Source organism: Leptodactylus fuscus, chromosome 4 (assembly GCF_031893055.1).
Source record: "Leptodactylus fuscus isolate aLepFus1 chromosome 4, aLepFus1.hap2, whole genome shotgun sequence".
Classification (NCBI taxonomy): domain Eukaryota; kingdom Metazoa; phylum Chordata; class Amphibia; order Anura; family Leptodactylidae; genus Leptodactylus; species Leptodactylus fuscus.
Window position 1 is genome coordinate 200,936,671 of NC_134268.1, and position 26,725 is coordinate 200,963,395.

At 43.7% G+C, this 26,725-nt stretch overlaps 1 protein-coding gene across 1 annotated transcript; it reads right to left on the reverse strand.

Moving 5' to 3' along the window:
* Positions 1–2,461: 2,461 nt before the first annotated feature.
* MTPAP (mitochondrial poly(A) polymerase) lies at positions 2,462–20,219 on the reverse strand. Its single transcript, XM_075271621.1, has 9 exons — positions 20,094–20,219; positions 17,563–17,732; positions 16,467–16,685; positions 14,060–14,284; positions 12,819–13,030; positions 10,043–10,269; positions 6,544–6,636; positions 5,821–5,894; positions 2,462–3,643 (listed from the first exon to the last, which is right to left on the reverse strand). The coding sequence occupies exons 1-9, from the start codon at positions 20,194–20,196 to the stop codon at positions 3,314–3,316; spliced, it is 1,653 nt and encodes a 550-aa protein (XP_075127722.1). The 5' UTR covers positions 20,197–20,219; the 3' UTR covers positions 2,462–3,313.
* Positions 20,220–26,725: the final 6,506 nt, after the last annotated feature.

Genomic DNA, 26,725 nt, shown 5'->3' on the forward strand with positions numbered 1-26,725 from the left:
GCTGATCCCAACACTACTCGCTCATCTCTAGTAAATATGGCCGACATCAGGTCTGTATTGCACAGTCCAAGACTAATGAAATCGACCTAAGACTAATTAAACTGCTTTTATCTCCTTTGATGGTTGGCAGTCTATACCTTGTAAATTTATTACTCCTGCCCTCTGGTGCACAGTTCAGGGGAAGGAGATTTAGGATGCATAGCCTTCCACTGTCAGAAAGGAGAACATTAACCTTTTAATTCAACAGACCTGAACAGAGAGGCCGCACTAGTGTAATCTGGATTAACATTGTTTCTCCTATCCACTGATGACATCCTAGTCCTTTTCCATAGGGAGAACTAGGGGGCGCTTTTTGCTATATCTCACCCTAGTAGATTCCTGCTGCTTTGACCATTATAGTTATAGTCGACAACATTTTTTTTTTTTTTTTTAGTGAAGCGCTACGCCCCCCTCCCTCTGGTACAGGTGAATTATACATATTCAGAGACACCATCTGTTACCTGTGACTCCCTTCCTATCAATCTCGTCCTATTTCTATAGCAGTAATACTCGGATTTGTCAAAACTGCCAGCGCACATCAAACTTCTAGAACTTTTTAATGGAAAATAATTTCCCTTTCAAATCTCCATCGACAGTCAGCACTTTGGAAGATCTAGGTGCAAATGTATTTTTATAGAATATATACAGTGAAGGCCAGGGTCACATGAGGCCGACATGATGGCGAATTTCAGCCATGAAAACTGATTTTTTTTCTGAAAACCACGCAACTAAAACTGTCCAAAATTGTGGGGACATGTCTGTAGGAACCGATGCGAGGATGCCGCTGCTTTTAATATTGAAACCCTTGGGGTAAGTCTAAAGCATAGATTGTCACGGTGAAGTGCTGCGATGCAGGTTTTAGTCACAGCATGTAGATAAGGTTTTAAAAACGTTATCCATTATGGCGGTTTTGTACAATACAATGGCAGAGCGGACAGTGCCCCATCGCCTCCCTACTGACCATCATACAGTACAATATTCTCTTCAAGATCTACATGCCCCACCAGGTATGTGAATGTAGAAAAATTTCATTAAAAAAGTGGTATTTGGGGCGTATATGAACAAGAGCGCCCCCCATACTAGTATTAGATTGAAAGGGTCTCCAATGCCTGTTCTCAGCAGCTGCAATATGTCAGTATTGTTTGCCCAGGAAATAAGGGAACCCAATCGCCCGAAAAGCATCTTTATAAATGGTGTGCTAGTGCACGAGGGTGACTGGTGCTCTACTCACTTGTATGGGACTACCAGGGCTGTGATCTCCAGCAGCCTCATAAAAGTGAATGTAGCGCCGCTCACATACGCGCGGTGATGCTCCATTTGCAAGGATGCTTTAGAGGGCCTTTCTCCCCCCCGACCTCCCAATTACTAGCAGATAAAGTGTTCAGGCCTCCAGAGGTCGGATGGCTCAACCCTTTAATCCTCTCCTATGACAGACCAGAAGAAAAGATTAGTCACCACAAGTAAGAGCCCTCTTAGGCATTTCTAGTCAGTACATCTTACAAGTTTCTCTATTATTCCTCCAAAAATTACTCCCCGAGATCAACAACTTGCCCTCACCACATGGTGTGATCAGTGAGTAGGAACTCACCCCACTGAGAAGTGAAATGGTAACCCCCTAGTGTCCATTATTTTATAAATTTACAGGAGGAACAAGAGAGGAACGACAAGACGCTGAATTCTAAGACAATGCTCAAGACTTGTCTTCGTATATTCCTCATAAAATAACATGTCAGGTGAGCGATCAGATCCTCTTTAAAGGGATTCTACCATTAAAACCCTTTTTTTGTGGATAAGGCGTCGGTATAGCCTTTAGAAAGGCTATTCGTCTCTTACCTTTAGACATGGTCTCCGCCACACCGTTCCTTAGAAATACCGGTTTTTACCAGTATGCAAATTAGTTCTCTCGCAGCGATGAGGGCGGTCCCCAGTGCTCAAAAAGCGATGGGGGCGTCCCCACCGCTGCCAGAGAAGTGTCTCCAAGCGCCGCCTCCTTCTTCGCCCGCCGCATCATCTTCAATGTCTTCTTCCGGCACAGACTCGTAACTTCTAGCAGAGCAGAGCAGAGCAGAGCAGACTGCGCAGGCGCACAGGTCACAGGAAAATGTCCGTTAACAATACTGTGCAAGCGGCCATTTTCCCGTGACCTGTGCGCTTGCTCTGCCCAAGGCCTAGAAGTTACAAGCCTGCGCCAGAAGAAAACATTGAAGATGACGCTGCGGACTAGAAAGGAGGCGGCGCTTGGAGACACTTGGAGACAAAAAAAAAAAAAAAAGGGGTTTAATGGTGGAATCCCTTTAAGGCTTACAGTAAGTTTGTCTCTTCTTCTGGTACACATAAAGCTTATTCTTTGATCCACCAGATAAAAAAAAAATGAGGTAAATAAAGAAGAATAATTTTAATAAATTGACAATCTTCTTATACTCCCTGTAGTACAACCTGTTGAAAGACGTCTCTCTGCAGTTCCGACCCCTCAAAACTGCGGACAACACCATACAGAGGACGGAGAGAGCGGTGTAAGGAGATTTTCGCACTAAGTTTTTTTGCAGGCGGAGTTTTGAGGTCAAATCCACCTCCAACAACAACACCTCCAAATTCATTACAATGGGAGGCAGGGGGCGATTTTTTTTTAAATTAGGGGGAAAAAAAAAGTAGTGTCGTGACCCATCTCTTCTATGACCCATTGAAATGAATGGGCGGCGGATTCAAAAGCTTTTGGTTTTTGTTAAACGTCTTTCAAAAAAAAAAAAAAAAATGAAGAGAGGGGTTGGGATTCTGTCTCAAAATCTGCCCCCCAAAAATAATCTATGTGAACCTACCTGGGTAAACTGTCCAGGAGGCGCATCCTTCATGTGCACAGACAGGCCCTCCCCTCTACAGAATGGCCCTGGTGGTCTCCAAACTGGACACTATGGACTTACACCGCCCTCTCTGTCCTGTATATAACGTTGCCCGACTATATTGACGGGTCAAAACTTCTGACAAATCCCCTTAAATTACTTACTGTACATGCTACAGTATCCATTCCCTTATGGCCATGCTCATGGCTGGGCCAGTAAGTCTTCAGTATCACTGTCCTTTGGGTTTCCATGTAATAAACATCCCATATAATTAGACAGATTCTGTATCTTTACATCGCAGATTTACATATCTTACATATAAAATCGACTAAAAAAAGTCAAAGAGCACTTGATGGCTATAAAATAGACATGAATACCGGCGACCATTGGAGGAGTGGACATGGCAGTCTGGTATCAGTTCTGGCCAACCACCATGGTCAATGCTCCACCGTTGTCTTGGCTGTGTTACCATTGTCCTTTAGAGAGTCCAGGAGACTGCTGATCCTCTCACTGGCCGAGCTCTTCTTCTTCTTCTTAGTGGAGGATCCCTTGTCGGAGTTCACAGTGAGTAATATAGAGGCCAGACCCCAAGGTTTTCCATTCTTAGATTCCCTCGCCCGGTCTTGTAAGATATAGGCGCTCTCCTGAGCCAGGTTTACAAACTTTTGTAGCTGGGACTGGTTGACGTTTTTACTTATGTTTAGTGTCTGTTCAAATGGATTCTGAATGTACAAAGCGGCAGCTTCGGGTTTGTTCTTTTCTATACCCTGTATGCAGAAATGACAGTAATGAAGAACTGGTGAGAACTAACCAAGACACTAAATATATCATCTATACATACACATGACCAACCGCTGTCCTTATGGCATAAATCTCTTAAATGGTCACTAACGTTACAAACAACTAAGTATTCCTCCATAGACCGTGCGATTCTGGACCAAAATGTATTGTGCTAACTGAAAATGAGGCCGTTTTCTGCCTGAAAATCCTAAGCTTAAATTTCTTGCCACTAGGTGTCTCCCTTCTATCTAATTTGCAGTTCACGTCCTGTTACTAATGAAGGTCCATCCATAGATACCATTCAAAAGCAAGACGTCTTCACAGTGAGTGGAGGGGAGATTCTTATTCTTTCGTGAATGGAGAAAGGGGTCCAATTCTCTCCATAGCCTTCAAACACACACATCTATAAACTGCTTGCTCTGTGCAAAGGACTGACCATTTTGCAAATCTCATATCTTACAATGTTAGAAAAAAGTTTTCTATGTACTTTCTATCTACTTTTGGCTGCTGCGTGATTACTGATGGGGTAATATTCACAGACAGCAAGCAGCTTTCCTGACTGTGATCATAGATTGGTTTTCTTTTCCCTGTGTATTAGCTGTATCATGCACATATTTGAAGTTCAGTGTTCCTAGATCTCCTATATTATGGTCACTTGGGCTTTTCTCAGCTATTGGTTTGCTATTGTACAGTTGCTCCTGGCAGAATAACATATAAAAGAAACCAGTAGTAGAAATAATGGATGAAGGGCATATTGCTCCTTATTATACATGTCAGAGGCAAAAAGTGCTGCAACCATAATGGGGATACCAGCAGCAGAAAACTGATCGGACACAATGTATGAAGGCTTATATAGTCATAGAACAGACTCCTCAGCAAGACCCTGCACATATTTCAACTTTTCATGAAAACTTAGGTACACTTTAAAGGGATTCTACCATTAAAAAAAACTATTTTTTCTAGGTAACACGTCAGAATAGCCTTTAGAAAGGCTATTCGTCTCCTACCTTTGGAAGTGATCTCCACCGCGCCGTTCGTTCGAAATACCGGTTTGCACCGGTATGCTAATTAGTTCTCTCACAGTGATGTGGGCGTCCCCCAGCGCAGGAGATGCGATGGGGGCGTCCCCATTGCTGCTCGAAAACCGACTGCAGCGCCGCCTCTATGTTCTTCTGTATCCTCCCCTTCCTTCTTCAGCTTGATGTAGGACGCCTGCGCAGTATGCTCTGTTCGGCGAACTTTGCCGAACGTACTGCGCATGCCCGCGGCCGTAGTGCCGACACCGCAATTTCGCAGTACGTTCCTCGAAGTCTTCGCCGAACAGAGCGGACTGCACAGGCATCCTACATCAAGCTGAAGAAGGAAGGGGATGATGCAGAAGATCATAGAGGCGGCGCTGCAGTCGGTTATTGAGCAGCAATGGGGACGCCCAATCGCATCTCCTGCGCTGGGGGACGCCCACATCACTGCGAGAGAACTAATTAGCATACCGGTACAAACCGGTATTTCGAACGAACGGCGCGGCGGAGAGCACTTCCAAAGGTAGGAGACGAATAGCCTTTCTAAAGGCTATTCCGACGTGTTACCTAAAAAAATAGTTTTTTAATTGTAGAATCCCTATAAAAGGGTCATCAACTTTGACAACCTTTTGTTAGAGGGGTCCCGAGACAAAAAGCTGATCAGAAATTGTTTCCCTATTTGGGGACCTCTAGAAATAGGCTAGAATCTGTGGGCATACCTGACAGTAAGTTTGAAACTCCATTGCAGCACCACCACAGGAAAAATGAGGTATTACGTCGTGTCCATTCAATCCAATGGGTGTAATGGATGTGGTTCTTAGTACACATTTTGATCAAAACGGAATTCATTTAGGGGGCCTAAAGAGAGGCAAGTCTTTTTAATCTAGTGTCCCATCTGAAGAGGTTTCACACACTTGGTTGGATGTGAGGTCTAAAGTCTTAGGCCCAGACAAATAAGGGATGTCTCGAACCTCAGACTTTGTGGCTGAATCAGCCAAAGAATCTGTGGCAAGATTGCGCAGGACACTTATTATTTTATGTCCTTCTCCGATCTCCTTCCAGGGCGGATTCTGGGATGGACTCTGCCTCAAAATCAGATTCTGTTATGTAAACAAAGCCTAACTGTAATTTTAAGACATACAAACCTTGCGAATATCGATGCAGTTGGTTTTGAAGTCAAATTTTCCATAAAATTCCAAGAATTCAATAAGCAGCGTGTCTGTAAAAGATATAAACTAGATGTTTAACACAGTGACAGGTTCCATCGCTTTATCAAAACTGGGACTTTGTATATGAGGCTTATCTTGTTTACCATTCTTCTTCATTTTCAGCAATTCCACCCAAGTAATAGGCCCAAAAAAGGGGAACAGGGAAGCTTGAAAATCCTCAGCTCTCCCCCCATGGCCATACATACAGACATCAATGTATAAGTAAGGTTGGTGTCAGGAGGCCATAGCAGAGCCATCCATATTCTGGCCGCAGTACACGGACCTCCTGTGGTTCTACTGAACCAAACTGTGATGAGCGTTTTATGGTGGTCTAAGTTTTGTTAGGGAGATTTTTTTTCCAATTCATCATCTTTTTCTGCATCTCTGCCTCCCATAGAGAACAATGGGAGATGGATTCTTGGCGAAATCTGCTGCGGATTCAGGAGTGGAATCCTGTCCCCTAAATCTCCTGCAAATTCCGCCATATTTATCGTATCCTTAACCACTGACTAGGAGACACTTGGGATTGTGCTATGTGGATTAACACTTATGCAACTAGTATGATCATGTAGATAGTACGGTCAGCAGTTTAAGGGGTTAAAACTACTCACATAGTCCCTTGGGTTATAACCCCGGAGTCCGCATACACATCTGACTTACCGAGTGGCTCTGTGTTTGTAGTTTGTTTAATTTTGTTGAGGTCTCTCACAAATGTGCAGTCGTTGCCGTCAATGAGACATTTTTCCTTTTTAACTGAAAAAAAACAACAAAAAACCCGCAGGAAATCTGGTTAGAATTCAGTAGTGCTTTTCACAGCCCTAGAGAAAGGGTAAAGAGGAACTCCAGCTCCAGGATGTGCAAAGTATAACTTGTGTACTAGAGGATCTCTTCTATAGGATTATCTGTATGCACATAGAAAATGGTCACTCTATTGTCACTTGTTGGGTGTGCCTATCCCATTAATCAATGCTGACACTTTAAGACCCCATTCACACGGGGAGAGGATTGGCGGATTTTGGTCCTGAGAGTGACGCGGGAAGCTGCGCTACGACAGGGCCAAAAATACGCCTGCCACGACTGTCGCTGCTTCCCCCTCCGGAGTAGGCTCAAATGAATGGGCCTAATGTGGAGGGTGCTGCCGCGAGGTGGACGCCGTGGCTGAATCAGTGCGCCTGAGGAAAGGGCAGCCCGTTCACGGAAAAAAGTAAGCTAGCGGTCGACATAGACCTCCATTGTGAGGGGGCGGATTATGACGTGGATTCAGCGCTATAATCCGCCCCCTCTTGCTCCGTGTGAACGAGCCCTAAAGGGCATTTCCAGGACTTTTAACTGATGACGTTCCTTAGGATAGGTCATCAATTGAAGACCCATGAGGGTCCGACACAAGAGACCCCCATGGATCAGCTGCTTGAAGTGGCAGCAGCACTCTCTGAGTCACGCATCTGCTTCACATGGCCTATTCTTAGCTCAGTCCCATTCAAATAAATGGGCCAAGCTGTGCTACCAAGCATAGTCACCCAACAAAAGTATGGCACTGGGCTTGGTAAGTACCGAAGAGGCAGAGATCCTCGTCTGAACGTTTCAGCGCCTTCGAACAGCTGATAGGCCGAGAGTCTGGGTGTCAGACCCCTGCCAAAATTTAAGTGATGACCTATTCTAATAATAGATTATCATTTATTCATCCTGTATAATCCCTTTACCAGGCACTAGAGGTGGTGCAACTTTTCACGACTTTCTTCCACTTGGCCTATGAGACTCCCTACACCAGGAGATGATCATTATGGCCGACCTAAGAGAACAGTCCTTGCCTGCTAGATCCCTACTTCCTCACAAACCTCCATTAATAGGAAGTGTGTGAATGAGACGGTACAATTTCACTCTGTTTAGTGCTCCTTGGTGCATGATTTATAGGGTAAGGATCTGACACCCTGGGGCGCTTGACCATGCTATATTACATTGTGAGCAGGACATATGAATCATATCTCTGGGCTCTTCCACTCCACTAGAATGGGCTTTGCAGACGGCATTTGGCAACCTGTCACTTTCTGTTACGATATATGCTGACAAGTGACTCACTGGATTCACAGTTTCGGTGCACAACAGCCAGAAATGGAGGGTAAGAAATAAAAAAAGGGAACATAAAGCAAACAGAGTTTCGACAGATACTGTAATTGCACCGCACGGCTTTGATAGAAACTGCCTAAGAGAATCTGAGGCTTTATAAAGAGAAAGGAATATCAGCATTTGTTAAGTTCTCTTCTACATGAATTCAGAATGTAATGTTAAGGTTACGCCCCTTTATATATTGGGTGAGGTTCACCATACAGATCCGTTTGGACAGAATCAGAAGTGCTATTATATTATTACTATAGGTGGAGGCCCAGGGGAGATGAACAAACACACTAAATAGTGTTACTTACCTTTCCTGGGCTCTGGTGTGACTCCCTGCTGTCTTTAGGTTTGTGACTGACATCAGGGAATGCCGAGGCCTATAACCAAGCCTCAGCAGTCACACGGGTCGCACGGTATGATGACGCTTGCATCATGACATCACGTGACCTGCTGAGGCCTGTGATTTGACAAGGAACGAGACCCTCTGACCCTCTTCCTTGTCCGAACCCCAGAGTATAATAGGCAGAGGGCCAGGGGAGTCACCTCTCTTGGGCTCCTTTGTGACTGTCTGTTGTCTTCTGACTGATGAGAAGTCACAGGCCTCAGAGAGTCTCGTTCCTTGTCTGAGATAGAAAGATAATTTAATACTAAACTAAGCACCCTCACCTGCCTAACTTCTAAGTAACTTACTTTATCAAAAATGTATATTTACCCATCGCCTTATTTCCCGGTGTTGTTCTGTTTCCCCGTTTACGGAAATGGAAAGTCACCAATACTCCCCCCTCCCACCCCATAATACTTACCTGTCTTCATGTCCTGATCTTCTAGGCACGAATAGTCACTTCCTTCACTTCTTCCAGCTGCTCTACTGCACAGACACCGACAGACAAGAGGAGAACAAAGGAAGGATCCACTGTGCCCAGAAGATCTGGACAGTAAGACAGATAAGTATGATGGGGTGGGGGCCAAGTTAGTTAGTTAGGTAGGGCTAGTAGTTCGCGGGCTAACTAGGGAAACAGGGAGGGGGTATCTGAGTAAAGACCAATGCATCATGGAAGTTGGATAGGAGAACAGGAAGCTACCCATGTAAACAAATGCAGAAGATACCAGGAGCTCCCAGAAATCACCGCTAAATGTATTTGGGTGCACTTATTAACCCATTAATAGCACCAAAAAAAAAAATAAATAAATAAAAAAATAAAAAAGAGCTAGCCATACATGATACTCAATGTGGATGAACAGGTATCATCCAACAAATAAAATGGGTATCAGGGACAGGGGACACGGAAGAAAGTTACCGCCAGACCCATTTTTTTTGTGGCTTACAAACAAACTAGACACAGCAGAATCCAAAACAAGTGACCCTTCTCTTTTCCGACACCTGCCAGGAAGCTCCCACATGCATCACACGGTTGTCTGGACCTGCTAAAATCAGCAGGATTGGCAGTCATTCATTGAATGTGTATTACCTACTTAAAGGGAGTCTGTCACCAGGATGAAGCATATTACGCCATGAACACAGGTAGGTCGATAAGATTCATCTGAATGTAATGACTTTCCACACAAAAATGTGTGCCTCCGTTGCTGAGATATTCATTTATTTCACAATATGCAAAAAGAGCAAGAAAGTTGACCATTCACTGAATTCATTGCACTGTCAGCTTTCGCGGGAAGCACCCAGATGCCAGAGATATCAGTACTGTTATTTTCAGCACCGGTATCTCTCCACTGTCAAAAAGTTAGCCCTTACTGATTAACGTCATAACTGGATGGTAAGGAGCGCCCCCCGCTGATAGTATTATTCAATAGCCTTGTGCTGTCAGAGGCGATGACACTGAGCAGCAAGGCCCACCCTTCAGACGGTGAAAACTAAAGGCACAGATATCCCCGGCACTTGGTCGTGTTCCGGTAAAGTTGACAATTCATCTTACTAGCAGTAAATAAAACTTCTGGTTACCGCCAGTGGACATGAATGATCCTCTCTAGTATAATGTGGATCAGTAAAAAAAACAAAGAAAAGAAAACTATTTTTAGTCTATTTTCTTACCTGCAAGATTTCTCAGTTGATCGAGTGTTGGGATAAGAGGGGGGTTTCTCTTCTGTAAGAAGAATAAGACCATCATGGTGAGGGAGAAATTTGTGATCCAATGGCCAGGAATGCTGCTGGTGATCCCATGCACACGAGCCCAGCATCTCAAAGCAAAGACCAGAGCTCGCACCCTGTGGTCCAGGTTACCGTACATGTACAACAGCTCAGAGCTCCGCAGTGCAATCCTAGGATGCAAGAAAACAGGAGGTTAGAGCAAACTCTGCGCCTTTTATTCACCTCACTCTCTTCCATAACCAGCAATGAAAATTAAAAAAAAAAAAAAAAAAAAAAAAAGGGAAATTCAACTCAATGTAATTGTAACGGAAGTTCTCCAACAATCCAGCAGAGGGACCCACTTGCTTAGAAATATTTTCCTGTGCATTAGAAAGTAACTTGTGGCTACAGAGAAAACATTCAAAGGCCAAAAATCTAACAAAACTGAATATACCCCAAATAAGCCGTGTACTGTTGTACCTCGTCCGTCTGTTACATGTCAGAAGTTTTGACCAATGGGGATTGGGTGTCGAGACCCTGACCGATCCCTACAAAGAAGTTGCCGCAGTGGCTGTGATCACTGAAATGACGATGCACAAAGACTTTCTATTGAGCCCGTACACTATTCTACATCCAGGTATAACACTTCTGCCCTTTAGCTTTATCAATCGGTGGGGGGCCTCAGCACCCAGACCCCTACCAATCACAGCTTCTGACATAGCACACATTTTTTCTGAAAGTTTAGATAGTAACCCACCAAGATTCCCAAGACAGACAAGAAGCTGCTAGCCAAACCTAACAAACCGCTCCCAATTCTTCATCTAAACTTTAGATTCGTATTTAAAGGGGTAGACCAGGACATAATTTTTTTTTTGCAAGGAGGTCATTTACAGTGAAAAAAAACCCACACACAAAATCATAATCACCTGACTGGTGCTGCGGTGTCTCCCACCGTGGTCCAGTCGTGCTGCTCCCCGGGTCTTGTTCTGGGGGAAGTTCTCACCCCAGGTGACCACTGAGAACAATCAGTGGCCCTAGGAAAGGACATAGGATGTCACAGCTCAGTGAAGTCCCAGGTGTTTTACATTTGGGCTGCTGAGGTGAGGACTTCGGCTACAAGAAGTACCAGAAAGTGGTGGGGAACACCAGAGCAGGATAGGCGAGTAGATTTTTTTTTCACATTTATATTTCACTTTCCCAAGACTCCTTGAGAGAAATTGTATATCCTGGACAACCCCTTTAATACTGCTACTAGTGGGCCATAGACATAGACAAACCAGTTCTCAGTTTCTAGGATTGGGAGATCCAAATGTCTGTATGCAGGTCCCCAAACTGTTTGTGCCGGGTGATCGCTGTAACCAATCGCAGGCTGCAACGGTCCCCTCTATACAAAGGGCACAGCAGTCACATGCAGGGGTCATTGGTGAGGCCTATGGCAGTCTCCTCACACAAACAGGACATCACTGGTGACGTCAGCCCGGGAACCTGTCTACAGATGAATGGAGGTGTCGTCATTGGAAATAGACGATGAGGAGAGGCGAGTACTAGTTTACTGTTATTTTTTATGCCATGGCACTATTAAATAAAATATATGGGTTAAACAACCCTTTCACAAGTACATGGGTGGTATTGGTATTGTTGCTCAGCTCATCCGAATGAGACTGAGCTGCAATACCAAACAATCTGTGAATGGATGCATCACGGGTAAGCTTTCTTATAAAGATGATCACCCATTTTCCATTCTGGGCACCTATGGCCAACAAAAAAAGCCATGATAGGGAAAATGCATTACATGTTATATGGCAGCCAACAAACAGTGACCATGTAATACAGGTCGGGCTTTAGTCCACCAGAATGGGTGACACTCCTGCAGAGCAGCTCTCTGTTATGGCTCATAGAGGGGTCCTGAATGGAAAAATCTCTTTTATGACTTCTATACAATAAAGCATGAGCAAGGGTTATATTCAGAAATCCACCCCTTTAAAGGGATTCTACCATTAAAATGTTTTTTTTTTGTCGATCACACGTAGGAATAGCCTTAAGAAAGGCTATTCTTCTCCTACCTTTAGATGTCTTCTCCGTGCCGCCGTTTGGTAGAAATCCCAGTTTTCTTCGGTATGCAAATGAGTTCTCTCGCAGCACTGGGGGCGGGCCCCAGCACTCAAACAGCATTGGGAGTGCCCAAGTGTCCAGTGACGACTCCATCTTCTTCTGGAACTCCCTCTCCCTGTGACTTCTTCTGTCCTGGGTTTCAATCTTCTAGGCCTCGGCAGAGCAGACTGCACATGCCCGCGGCCACAAGAAAATGTCCGCAAACACAGTAAGCGTAAGCATCCATGGGCATGCGCAGTCTGCTTTGCCCAAGGCCTAGAAGATTGAAACCCAGCTCCGGAAGAAGTTGCTCAAGAAACCATTCATGAAGAAGATGGAGGCGGCGCTGGACAGTTCTCTTGCAGCATTGGGGATGCCCCTAGTGCTGTTTGTGTGCTGAGGACCGCCCCCAGTGCTGCAAGAGAACTCATTTGCATACCAAAGAAAAGCGGGATTTCTACCCGGTAAAGACGGCGGTGCGGTAAAGACATCTAAAGGTAGGAGAAGAATAGCCTTTCTTAAGGCTATTCCTACGTGTGATCGACAATAAAAAGCATTTTAATGGTAGAATCCCTTTAAGGAACATTTATCACATGGGGCAGTCTTCATCTCAAACACACACATAAATAATGGATTCAAATGAAATTACTTATTGTCGGCTGTGAGGTCACACTGGAGGCCTGAGGACTGGTGGGAGAACCGTACTAGAGGACAGCGAGCATTTAAAATCTTTTGTACTTCATTACATCCAGGACCAAAACTGTCTATACATTCGCCAATGACAGACAGGATTTTTTGTTGCGCCGTTCTTCCTGAGGATACCCGCCTCATCCAAAACTCTGGATTGTATGAGCTGGAGGTCTGTGGGCACATAAATAATGATTTATAAAGCAAATCCAGAAATAAAGGATGGAAAAAAACATCATAAATTTCAGTCATGTCAAAGTCAGCCTAAACCATTAAGGCTGAGGCCCCACGTTGCGGAAACGCAGCGCTTTTTGTTACAGATCTTGCTGAGTTGTTTTTTGTTTTTTTTTGAGCCAAAGGTCAGTAGTGGCTACAATAGGAAAGGGAAATCTATAGGAAGTTCTTATACTTCTCCCTTCTGCTCAATCCACTCCTGACTTTGGCTCAAAAAACTGCAACAAAATTTGCAACAAATCTGAATACTGTTGTTAGTAAGTGTATGGAGGGGCAGGTGCTTGTATAATACAGGTAGACTGGAGGGGGAATAAATTCAGATATATTTCTGGTAGATTACAAAACACAGAACATGGTTCTAAAAGATGACACCAAGATTGCAGTTCTACTTGTAAAAAGGACTCAAGGAATCAAGGACTGAAACAGTCAGAATTGGCATATATAAGTGGCAACAAGGTGGCTCAGTGGTTAGCACTGCAGCCTTGCAGCGCTGGAGTCCTGGGTTCAAATCCTGCCAGGAACAACATCTGCAAGGAGTTTGTATGTTCTCCCCGTGTTTGCGTGGGTTTCCTCCCATTCTACAAAGACATACTGATAGGAAAAAAAATGTACATTGTGATCCCTATATAAGGCTCACAATCTACAAGAAAAACAAAAGAATTGGCATATTTCAGCATCAGCTGCTCCCAGTCCGTGTATTCAACCGGTGTCATCTCTGGAAATAATATATTAGAACTGTGTACCTCATGTTTAATACGACACCAGAACCACTGATCTATGTGTTATAATGCCCAAGATATACACACATATAACACATGCCCATATGTGTTATAATGCCCAAGATATAAATGTGTGAAGTGACCTCGAGTCATAGATTCAATTCACTGAGTAGTGATGATATGACCTGTATAAGACTCCACTGAGAATATAGTCACTGGTCAAAAGATAATTAAAAACTAACAGTCTTACCTTTCCGGATTTATATCCTTTTATATCCTCTAGATTTAAAAACAAATCCAAATCGCAGCCCATTTTTCCAAAAGAATTGACACTGGAGCCATAGAGGTGCACGGTGGCCTCGGGGAAGTAGGCGGTGGCAACGTCACTTATCAGAGAGCTGACCAAGTAGCGCAGTCTGATGCTTTCCTCCGTTAGCTGGAGTTCCTCTAGGAGCATGTGCGCCTGCTCTTCTATCTGATCAACAGAACAATATGCAGAACAGTTAGGCGGCTATAATGACCATTTATATCAGTGTTGGAGTCTTGTGTATACATAGTGAACAGAGTACACAGTGCCTAGGATTGCTGGTGGATTACAATGGTCAGCTCAGTTTACACTAAATCTTAGATAGGATAAGTAAATGTCCCTTTGTTTCAAATCAGAAGTAGATGTAGAATTCCTTCTATAAAATTAGTCACAGGCAGCAGAACTAAGGATCTGGGATTTTGTCTGTGTATATCACTGCAGCTCAGCTCCCATTGACGTCACCGAAGAGCTGATCTGTGTGGTGACCGGCTGCTTTGGTTTAGAGTCCCAAACTGCTGTATCCTAATGCTGCTCTCTGCTGGTACCATTATAAATCAAAGCTTGATGATGCCCTGTGTCAGCTAAGAGAATTCGGCACATGCACATTGAATGCAGTGAGGCCCATGTCAATAAACCTCAATACACTGCACTTCGGGTGTGTGCACAGTGTACTAAGCTGCACCTTTGCTCCACTGCGTGCAATACCCATGCACCATAGTCATTCGGCAGACAACAGGCATCTTCAAGCTTTGATTTCTAAGGATACTTGTGGCAAATGGCAATAGGATACAGAGGTTTGGGAACCCAAACCCCATCTGCTTAATGGCATGTCCAAAGAGCATGAGAGTTTTCCTTAAAGGGATACCATCATTGGATACCTTTTTTTTCTCTAGATAACACGTAGGAATAGCCTTAAAGAGGACCTTTCACCATATCTGGGCACAGGCAGTGTTATATACTGCCAGAAAGCTGACAGTGCGCTGAATTCAGCGCACTGTCGGCTTTCCCGATCCGTGCCCGGTGTAAAGCGCTATCGGTCCCGGTACCGTAGCGCTTTACAGTCAGAAGGGCGTTTCTGACCATTAGCCAGGAACGTCCTTCTGCCTCGCGGCGCCTATCGCGCTGTGCTGTGGAGCGGGGAGGAACGCCCCCTCCCTCTCCTGATAATACTCGTCTATGGACGAGCGCTGTGAGTAGAGGGAGGGGGCGTTCCTCCCCGCTCACATAGCACAGCGCGATAGGCGCCGCGAGGCAGAAGGACGTTCCTGGCTAATGGTCAGAAACGCCCTTCTGACCATAGAAGAGCTACGGTACCGGGCCGTAAGCTCTTCACACCGGGCACAGATCAGGAAAGCCGACAGTGCGCTGAATTCAGCGCACTGTCGGCTTTCTGGCAGTATATAGAACTGCCTGTGCCCAAAAGTGGTGAAAGGTCCTCTTTAAGAAAGCCTATTCTTCTCCTACCTTTAGATGTCTTCTCCACGCCTCCATTTGGTAGAAATCTGGGTTTTCTTCAGTATGCAAATGAGTTCTCTCGCAGCACTGGGGGCGTCCCCAATGCTGCGAGAGAACTCTCCAGCACCACCTCCATCTTCTGGAACGCCTTTTCCCCGCGTCTTCTTCCCTCCTGGGTTTCAATCTTCTAGGCCTTGGGCAGAGCCGACTGCACATGCCCGGGCCACAAGAAAACGGCCTCTTTCTTAAAGCTAGTCCTACGTGTTATCGAGGGAAAAAAAGGGTATCCAATGATAGGATCCCTTTAAGGCAATGTTGAACCAACTCCAGTTATGGAGTGGTAAAGATTCTCAAGAGTTTACTAAGAATCTAGTGACTGAACTCCTACGAAAGTAAACATGTAACAAACTATACACCTAATTATACAAAATCAATAATCGTATAATATAACTAAAAATTATTAATTACTTTATTTTTAACCAACTCCAGCCAAAATTGGTTCCGACTCTAACTCCACACAGCCTTGCTTTAAAGGGTTATTCCAAACTTAAAAAGTGATGGGCATTGCTCGGATACGCCATCAGTGTTATAATCGTTGGGGGGGTTTAACCTTTGGGACCCACACTTTCCCTCAGATTAAGGGAAGGGGGGTTAAAGCCACTTTGGACATGGACATTGAAGTGGAGGCAGCACCAAGCAGCAGGGATACATACAGGTGGTGCAGGGGACGCTCTGTCAAACTACAACCTTCAGCAGTGAGCTGAGTGAGCACTCACTGATGGCAAGCTAAGATTTTGAACATTGTGAGTACCATAGACAGTACGGCTATAAGAACTTTAGATGTCTGTACCCTCTGGACTGAATGCAGAAGGAGGGTTTAGCATTTTCCACTTACGTTTTCAGCAGAGCATAACTTCTCTATTAAATTGCTCATGGGTATAGAAGATTGCGGCCAGCATTTTGGAAACTGCTGACCCACATCTGAAGTCTTGACTCGGATATATCTTGATTTATATGGCACTACAAATATATCATCATCATTTGGGATTCTAGTTGCAGACAGGAGTGAGGCTATGCTTTGTAGATCCACGAACTCCACAACTGCATGCGTGCCCTATAAGAAAACATAAAACAGATATCCACGTAGTGCTATGAGAACAGGTTTAATAATGTATACAGCACTCTACAAGACGGACCTATACTATATACAATCAAGAACTGTATACACATGTGGACAAAATTGTTGGTCCCCTCGTTTAATGAAAGAAAAACCCCACAATGGTCACAGAAATAACTTGAATCTGACAAAAGTAATAATAACCAAACTACATGTTGACAAGCTGCAAAGCTTCTAGGAGAATGTCCTATGGACAGAGGAGACAAAAATCTAATTTTTTGATAAGGCACATCAGCTGTATGTTCACAGATGGAAAAATGAAGCCTATTTTGAAAAGAACACTGTCCCTACTGTAACACATGGAGGAGGCTCTGTTATGTTCTGGGGCTGCTTTGCTGCATCTGGCACAGGGTGTCTTGAATCTGTGCAGGGTACAATGAAATCTCAAGACTATCAAGGGATTCTAGAGAGAAATGTGCTGCCCAGTGTCAGAAAGCTTGGTCTTTAGTCGCAGGTCATGGGTCTTACAACAGGATATCATCAGCATCAGGTTGCATGGGTCCAGCACACAGACCCCATACCAATCAACCATTCCAAGCTACATCCAGCACTGGAAACAGAAAACACAACGGCTGTGCCGGAGTACTGCAGCTCTGCCCCATGCAAGTGATGTCTATCTACATCAGTCCTTCCAACTATTAAAGCTTCATCAGCCTACAGGAGCAAACTGCTTTCTAGTCACATGGCAGACACGGGACCTTGTTTTTGCCATTGGTGGTGCCCCAGTCATTAGGTACTTATCACCTATCTACAGCCTTGATTATGGAACAACCCCTTCAAAACCAGCCAATTAATTTTATGTGACAATACTTACATTCGTGTCGAAGAAGAAGTGATTTGCCACTTCTCCATGCTGCAATAAATACTTCAGGAACTTAGCTTCGTTGATTTTGGCTGGACACCCTATCAATACTGAATGCTTGGCTTGTTCATGTCGTACCGTCTGCACATCGGAGAAGTTGGTTCTTGTGACATGATGCTGATCTGTGAATGATATAAAGGACATAGAAACCTCATTCAGTACTAGAATACTGGAAACACTGCTGATGTGCACAACATATTCTATCGAGTAACTACGACCCTCTGATAATGGCTACACGCAGTAGATAAAAGTTGGCTGAAACTTGCAGATTTCAATGGGTCTGGTTGATGACTGAATCTGCATGGGGGGCTGTCCTGGTTTTCTCCTTCCAGTAGATGCTGTGGGAATGAAGGGTCCAGGAAATGCACTTAAAAATTCCTGATCTCGTTCTCCCAGGGACATCTGTAGGATTCCCTGAATCTGACTTTGGCTGCACATGTGAGAGAGCGACTGCTCCACAACCATAGTGGCCCCAAAGTTTTGCCATCCCATTTGGTGTATACGAGGACTCCAGTGTTTTGCCACGGCAGAGCGCTTGTGGCACAGGAGCAGCAGCTCTACATGGTAGATCTGACCCATCTACACCATGGGATTGATGACCATGCAGGAGGATTTCCATGAGAACAATCTATGTGAAGTCAAAGTCAAACACTGTCCAACAGCGGCAGGATTACATGATTAAGGCTGCGAATAGGGACAGGAGCCCAAATAAGTAATATAAGTGCACTGAAAACTAGCTTACATTCTAGTAACAAAAAACGCCCCTGAGTCGCACTGACATGTCTGCTACTACAATGTCACATGACTTCTTTATCCAGCTCAAGCAGCTGTCACATGGTGTGACCAGAAAGGATTGTTAAAGCAACAGGAGTTGAAGCTAAAATTGCTGTGTAGCCTTAAAGGGATCTTCCAACTCATAATTTTGTTATTTAATTCTGTGGCAGGGGGGTCCTTAAAAATAGCAAACAAGTACTAACCTCTCCCTGGGCCCCCAATTACAGTAGTCATGTGTCATTTGTGAAGAGGTCATCACTGAGGCCTGTGACTGGCTGCAGCGGTCCCTGTGCACAAATGGGACATCACTGGTGACATCAGCTGGGGAGAGATCTGTCACAAGTGGAAACTGAGGCCCAGGGAAAGGTGAGTACTGGTCTCTTACATTCATGGGCCCTTCAGAAGCCCTATTAAATAATATTTATTTATTATGCTTACTTATATAGCGCCATCATATTCCGCAGCGCTTTACAGATATTGTCAGTCACTGTCCCATACAGGGCTCACAATCTACATTCCCTATCAGTATGTCTTTGGAGTGTGGGAGGAAATCGGAGTAACCGGAGGAAACCCACGCAAACACAGGGAGAACATACAAACTCCTTGCAGATGTTGTCCTTGGTGGGATTTGAACCCAGGACTCCAGCGCTGCAAGGCTGCAGTGCTAACCACTGAGCCACCGTGCTACCCAAATAATAAAAACTAAGATCTGGAGCAGCCCTTTAAGATCTGGCTTTTGATGACAAAAATATTCTTTTCACTGAGGCTAAGTTCACACCTGCGTTCAGGTTTCCACTTGGTGAAACGGAAACCTAATCCGCTTAAAGTGGAGACCGGACACAAGTGTGAACCAAGACTAACAACAAAACAGCGGTCTTGCCAATGTGATAATCCTGAAACACAGAGGGGCAGATTTATTATGCCTTGTGCACCACTTTCTGACATACCAAGAATAAAAAATTACAAATTTTAGTGCAAATCTGCTTTTGCACAAAAATTTAAAAAAAATACAACTGCGCTGCCTTGTCACTTTCACAAAAAGGGGATGTGGCGAGGGATTTCAGAACGCGCCAGATTTATTATTTCTGCCATAAATTTGGTGTAAACGAGGCTGGAAATCTATGTTCGCCATGAGCCCGGCTGAGGGTGCACCTCACTTATGAGGGGACCTTCAGTATGTCATACATGAGGTGCATCCTCTGCTGGATTAGGTGTTAGACATGCCCATATAGAGTAATATTAAACTATTCATTATACAATGGGAACCCCTTGAACACCCCACTGTCCTGTATACTGTGCAATGACCTATACTATTCCTAACCAGACACCTGGGGGCGCTACCATTCCTTTTGCCACTCACTGTCCAAATATTGTTTCCAGGAGGAATAACAGAGGAACAGTACAAACCTGCCTTGTTATACAGCAGGTGCAACATATAAGAAGGCAGATTTGCCCTTCAGGATCCTCAGAAAGCTGGGTGAATCATAAAGCCATTCCTGTCACCAGTCATGAGAAGGTTGCAGCTGAGGCCCGAGTGGGGGAACTACAAGTGACCCTACAGGGTATGGACGCTCCAGCTGTGACCGGACGTCTCCGGTGCCACGGAGACCGCACGTGGGTCACGGCAGCAGTGACCTCCACACCGTGACACGGCGGCAGGAGGCGCCCTACAGGGCACAGTCTACAGGGGCACAACCTTCGGCTCTCACCTGTCGTCTCCGCCACCAATGGCCGCTGCTTCTTCCCCGCTGTGGTGCTCAGGGCCCGGCCGGTGGCCCTAAGCACGGAATTCAACCTAACACAGTTCACCATGATACTGCCGGGGAATCACTTCCGCGCATGCGTGAGAATTCTATTCACGGCGTCCCAGATGGCTCAGAATACTTCAGAAATGTACGATGCGCGTTAGTTAAACAGAAACTGAAAGAGATGCTAATACTAGCACCATGCACAAAAAAAACAGGATTTCAAATCTATAGCTTTTTCCTTTTCTGTCTATTTTATGTCATATTTCAAGTTTTCTTACGAATATTTGTGGATAGTGGGGCAAATTTATAGCAACCAATCACAGCTCAGCTTTCATTTTGAACTCTGCGCCTGAAGAATGAAATCTGTGCTGTGATTGGACAATTTTGCTTTTTATTATTGTTTATTTATATAGCGCCATTAATTCCATGGTGCTTTACATTTGGGGGTTACATACAATACACAAAATATACAAGTACATATCATACTAACAGTGATCGGCTGGCACAGTGGGGTAGAGGGCCCTGCCCGCTAGGGCTTACAATCTATGAGGGAAGGGGGGTAGAGACAAAATATATTAATAAATCTAATATATTATATAAATCTAATATATTAATAAATCTGCCCCCATTGCATTTATTAATAGTAATAAATACATAGTATTTGCCTAAAAAAAAAAAGTCAAAAAACTACAAGAAGACAGGGGCTGCAAGAACGGATATGTAATACCTGTTTTGTGATTGCCCAGCTCACGGACATTTTTTAGCTGGACACAAAGTCAGACATGGAGGACTTTGTGTCCGGTTAAAAAAAACGGATTCCCCGCGGACAGGCAGAAGACGCACATGGGCGGTCGGGGGTCATTCCATATCAAGTGATCCAAATATGAAATTTTTTTTTTCCTGATGTCTTTAGATGTTTTTATTTAAGTACAACTTAAGTTAATTACAAATTAAAAGTTTTGGATTTCTTTCTACATCAGTTAATTTTTTACAGACTTCTAAAGTTTCAAAAAAGCGCAAATTTTGACCTGGTATGACTTTACATTTTTTATCATATTTCGGGCTTGAATTAAGATAAAGAGGTGTGAGAGGCATCATTTTTCTCAGAACGGGACTGGCTTTCATCCGATATGTCACAAGACGAGGTTTCTTTATATTTTGCTTTGGAGAAATCAAATTGAAAATTTTGAAGCGCAATTGTAAAAAAAATGTATGTTTTAAAATTGTGAAAAAATGCAAAAATGCATGTGTGTTACTGTTTCAAATTGGGATTATTTATTTATTTTTTTTAAGCCTTGAGTCATCTGATTTTATGTTTGTGTGAGCTTCTTCCTTTTTTCTTTTCAAATGACAACTTGCTGAATTCAACATTGATATGCAACAATAAGCAAACATAAAAAACAAATACCGTAAGTGCCAGAATAAATACATCTTAATCATCATAACTAGAGATGAGCGAGAACTATTTGAAACGGTAGTTTCGAATAGCACACTCCCATAGGAATGAATGGGAGCGGCAGGCGCGCAGGAGGTTAAGCGGCAGGACGCCGGCTGCGTCCATTCATTCCTGTGGGAGGTGCTATTCGAAACTACCGTTTCAAATAGTTCTCGCTCATCTCTAATCATAACACAACTTGTTCGGCATTTTCAACCTGAATGCATTGAACAAACCAAAAGAAAAAAGGTGATCATAGAAAAAAGCTGCTCATATGCTCAAGTGTGATTTTCTAAATACAGTTTCATCCTAATTATATGTTAACAAGATTAAAAGAACCAATATTTATAACACCTATTTCTATATGTAACAATTTTTTTTAATTATATCACTAAACATGTAATTTATTAAGAAGAATAGTACAGTAGTACAATAAATACAATACAGTAATATTTTGTGCAGTAATACTCACAGGGAACGTCTTCCCACATTTCCTGTCTCTTCTCTTTGGACCGCCATGACCACTTCTTTTCAGACCCCTGAGTATAATAATCGGAGCCCCAGAGGAGGTGAGAGAACATAATAAACAGTGTTACACCTCTCCGGGATCTGATTTTAATCCTAGCAGGCTTCAGTCCTATATGGTAATGTCCCAGATGTCACGTGGTCTGGGATATTACCATATATGCCCAAAGCCTGTGCTAGCAGTACCATATAGGCCCAAAGCCTGTGGTAGCAGTAACAGGCTGTTGCCATACAGGCCCAAACCCTGTGCTAGCAGTAACAGGCTATTATTACTAGCACAGGTTTTGGGCATATATGGTAATATCCCAGACCACGTGACCTCTGGGACATTACCATATAGGCCCAAAGCCTACTAGGATTAACATCAGATCCCAGAGAGGTGAGTAACACTTTATTATGTTCTCTCACCTCCCCTGGGGCTACTCACTACTGCCCTCCGCGGCCTATAGTACAAGGGGAAGCGGGGGCGGCAGTGAGCAGGCGCGGGGAGGTTGGTAAATAGGCAGCTACCTGCTGGGGATACTCCAGCAGGTAGCGGCCTATTATAAAACAAAAAAAAAAGTTATTTAACTTATCGATCTCGCCGCTGCTCCCGCTGCTGCCTCCTCTTCACACGGCAGTAAGACGTCTGCGTCTCAACGTAGGCGGCATGATGACACCGCCTGTGCTGAGACGCAGAGGTCTAAACCAGCGCAGGAGAGCGGCTGCTGTCCTGCGTTAGTTTAGGTAAAAAAAAGTTTTCAAAAAAATCGCAACGGCTGCCGCCCCCCTCTGGAGCGCCGCCTGAGGCTGTCGCCTCACCTGGCCTCATTAGAGGTGCAGCGTCCTCAGTAAGCACAGAGGGCGCCCTGTACTTTCTGAAGACCATTTGCATAAGGAATAAAAAAGAAAATTCTCAGCAACGGCAGTGCGGACCAGAAAAAGAAAGGTAGGAGAAGAATAGCCTTTCTAAAGCCAATTCCGATGTGGTGTTTGTAGAAAAAGACATTCTAATGATATAATCCCTTTAATAGAAGGAAGTAATATTACCAGAATTATAAATAACATTGCTGATATGTGTCATCTAAAATCTATCAAAATAAAATCCATTCCAGGTCATCGGTGCTCTTATTGAAGAGGAGGCCATTCTCCTGTATGTTGAATAAAAGCAAGACACCAGATGGCAGTTTGAGCAAATAAATGACTATATTGTATACTGCAGCTATTGTAATTGACTGATACATTTTACATTCTGCTCCTGCGTGCTGTTACACATACAGGATACTGTAAATGAATTCTGGTTTACTAGTTTACACTAGAAGTAGTAGTTCGTCATAGAAGGGATTATAAACCATGTCCACACAGTAATAAATATCCTTTGACTCCCCTCTTTATCCTCAATGTAATACCTCTGGGAGTTTGCAGACAGACATTAGGGCTGGTTCCTTCCACACCCTTGTTTGCAGAAGCCTTACACTATGTTCACATCTGCGCCCGGCCACGGACCGTTAAAACATTGAACACCAAAAGCGCCTGACAAATCCATTGACTATAATGGAACCTATTGAGTGCCCATTTTTTTAACCCTCACGAGCCGCACACTTTTTTCATATTTGTATTTTCGTTTTTTTACTCCCTGCATTCCAAAAACCATAAGGGCTAGTTCACATGGGGCTAATGACCATGTACTTTGGTCCTGATTTTGGGCTGGAAGCCAAATGGGCCTAGTCAGGAGGGTGCCGTCGCGAGCGGGAACACAGCGCTAGCACAAAAAAGAACGCTAGCGGCCTACATAGACCTCTATTGTGAGGGGGCGGATTTTGAGCTGGGTTAGATGTCAAAATCCGCCCCCTCTCGCCCTGTGAACGAGCCCTTACTCTTACATTTTTCCAATTGCGTGGCCATAGGATGGCTTGATTTTGCGTGACAAGTTGTGCTTCAAAATGATACCATTTGTTATTCTTTACAATATCCTGGGAAAAGAGAAAAAAAATCAGAATGAGGTGTAATTGAAAAATATTGCAATACCGCCATTTGGTCTTGAAGCCGTTTTGTTTTTACGGCTTCAACTGTGCGGTAAAAACGCTATGTTACATTTATTCTCTGAGTTGGCATAGTCAAAGTGATGCTAAATGTATATAGATTTTTTATGTTTTAATAACTTTACAAAAATTCTAAATTCTAAAGCCACTCGCACCTGAACCACAAGATCTGAGCGGTTAAATGCCTGGTCAAACTAAGGGAAATGTTCGTTGTTGTACCGTGTTAGCCAGTGGGTTGGAAATATAAAAAAACACGAAAACTTGGTAATCTTCAGTAGTTGATACCTTTTTAATGGCTAACTCATAATGATGACAAATGGCTAACGTTTCGAAGCGCAAGGCTCCTTTGTCAAAGCAAATTTAAAAACATTTTTGAAGGATGCATATATATATATATATATATACACAGAGCAGGCACAAAGGGTGTTAGATTTCAGGAGGAGGGGGGGTTGTTAGTAGTTGGTGAGACAATGTAAGCAATTGGTGGAGACATTTGGTCGAGACAATGTGGTAATTGGTGGAGACAATATAAACACTTACAGGTCCTTGTCAGATCACACACTACTGTAAAAAGACATGAACCCCTGTGATGCATTAATCCCACACTCTAGTGTCCGAAACAATGTCATGAATTTATATTCATGTATGCGTCTTTCTCTCTTAGATCTGAAATTCCCTCTCAAAATCAGAATTTTCATGTCATTGGTAATGTTGTGGTCCCCCCTGCAAAAATGTTTTGACACGGGAAGGTCAGATCTTTGTTCTTTAATAGTATGGCGATGTGAGTTCATGCGCAGTCTAAGCTGCTGTCCGGTCTCTCCAACATACAGATTATCAGTGGAGCATTTGGTACACATAATTAAATACACTACATTGGATGTGCTGCAGGTGAAGGTACCTGGAATGTTATATTCCTTGTTCGAGTTTGGTATCTCTATCCTAAAGAACAAAGATCTGACCTTCCCGTGTCAAAACATTTTTGCAGGGGGGACCACAACATTACCAATGACATGAAAATTCTGATTTTGAGAGGGAATTTCAGATCTAAGAGAGAAAGACGCATACATGAATATAAATTCATGGCATTGTTTCGGACACTAGAGTGTGGGATTAATGCATCACAGGGGTTCATGTCTTTTTACAGTAGTGTGTGATCTGACAAGGACCTGTAAGTGTTTATATTGTCTCCACCAATTACCACATTGTCTCGACCAAATGTCTCCACCAATTGCTTACATTGTCTCACCAACTACTAACAACCCCCCCCTCCTCCTGAAATCTAACACCCTTTGTGCCTGCTCTGTGTATATATATATATATATATGCATCCTTCAAAAATGTTTTTAAATTTGCTTTGACAAAGGAGCCTTGCGCTTCGAAACGTTAGCCATTTGTCATCATTATGAGTTAGCCATTAAAAAGGTATCAACTACTGAAGATTACCAAGTTTTCGTGTTTTTTTATATGGTCAAACTAACACAGACTCGGCAGCTAGTGCGTCCACTCTGAAGCAGAGTGGACGCCATATTTAGTTACATCTACCAGGACGCACATGTAAGGCTAGGTTCCCATCTGCGTTGGAGTCTTTGCCGTAGATTCCGCTTAAAATCAGCATAGAGAAGAGACCTGCAAGGAGAACTTCTCTCAGCTGGTTTCAGTATAAAACCGGTGAAAACCCAGTGGATCACATTATAGTCTATGGGGTCTGAGGGTTTCCACAGGTAAACGCTTTTTAAGCAATCAAGGTCTCCGTCTTTCAGGTCCCCATGTGGACATGAAAACGGAGACCTGAACACTAGTGTGAACCTAGCATAGGTCATGGTGTGTGTAGAGTTTAAACTAAAAAAAAGTTTAAGGACTTGCAGCACTTTTTTGCCTGCCGATTTTTGACAGTCACTGCAATGGAGACTATGGAGCTAATGTGAACACAGACTTAGGGAAAAGGACACATCAGAGTTTGACTTTTAAGGAGGATCACTCAGTTTCCAAGACTGTCGCCATCCCTCCACCATGTCACCACTGGAGAAGGGGGAAGCCAGCATGACCAAACCAAGTCACACAGACAGACATCATGGTCACAGTACTTGCAGAACTGGAGGATAGCTAAACAAATGGACAAACCACGCTCTTCCAGGAAAGATCAGTGGACAGCAAATCAACGTTGGGATATGTAAATTACAGTTTTATTGATGGATAAATCAAATGGGATATGTAAATTAGTTTTAATGATGGATAAATCAAATGGGATATGTAAATTACAGTTTTATTGATGGATAAATCCATTGATTTATCCATCAATAAAACTGTAATTTACATATCCCAACGTTGGATTGCTGTCCACTGATCTTTCCTGCAAGAGCGCAGTTTGTCCATGTGTTTAGCTAAAGAATCCTCTTATAGCTATCCTCCAGTTCATTCAATCCTTTGACGTTTTTGCTGACATACCAGGACAAAGACGCTGCCACCCTAGGTTGGGTTATAGGTGCTTTAAGTGGTTGTGACGTTTCACAACCGTCTAAGGTAAGAGGCCAATCAGGCCCTATCAATAGTCCACAGATTTGCTATACAAATTTACACTATTGTGCCGCTCAGCGTTTCTCTTTTTTGTTTTT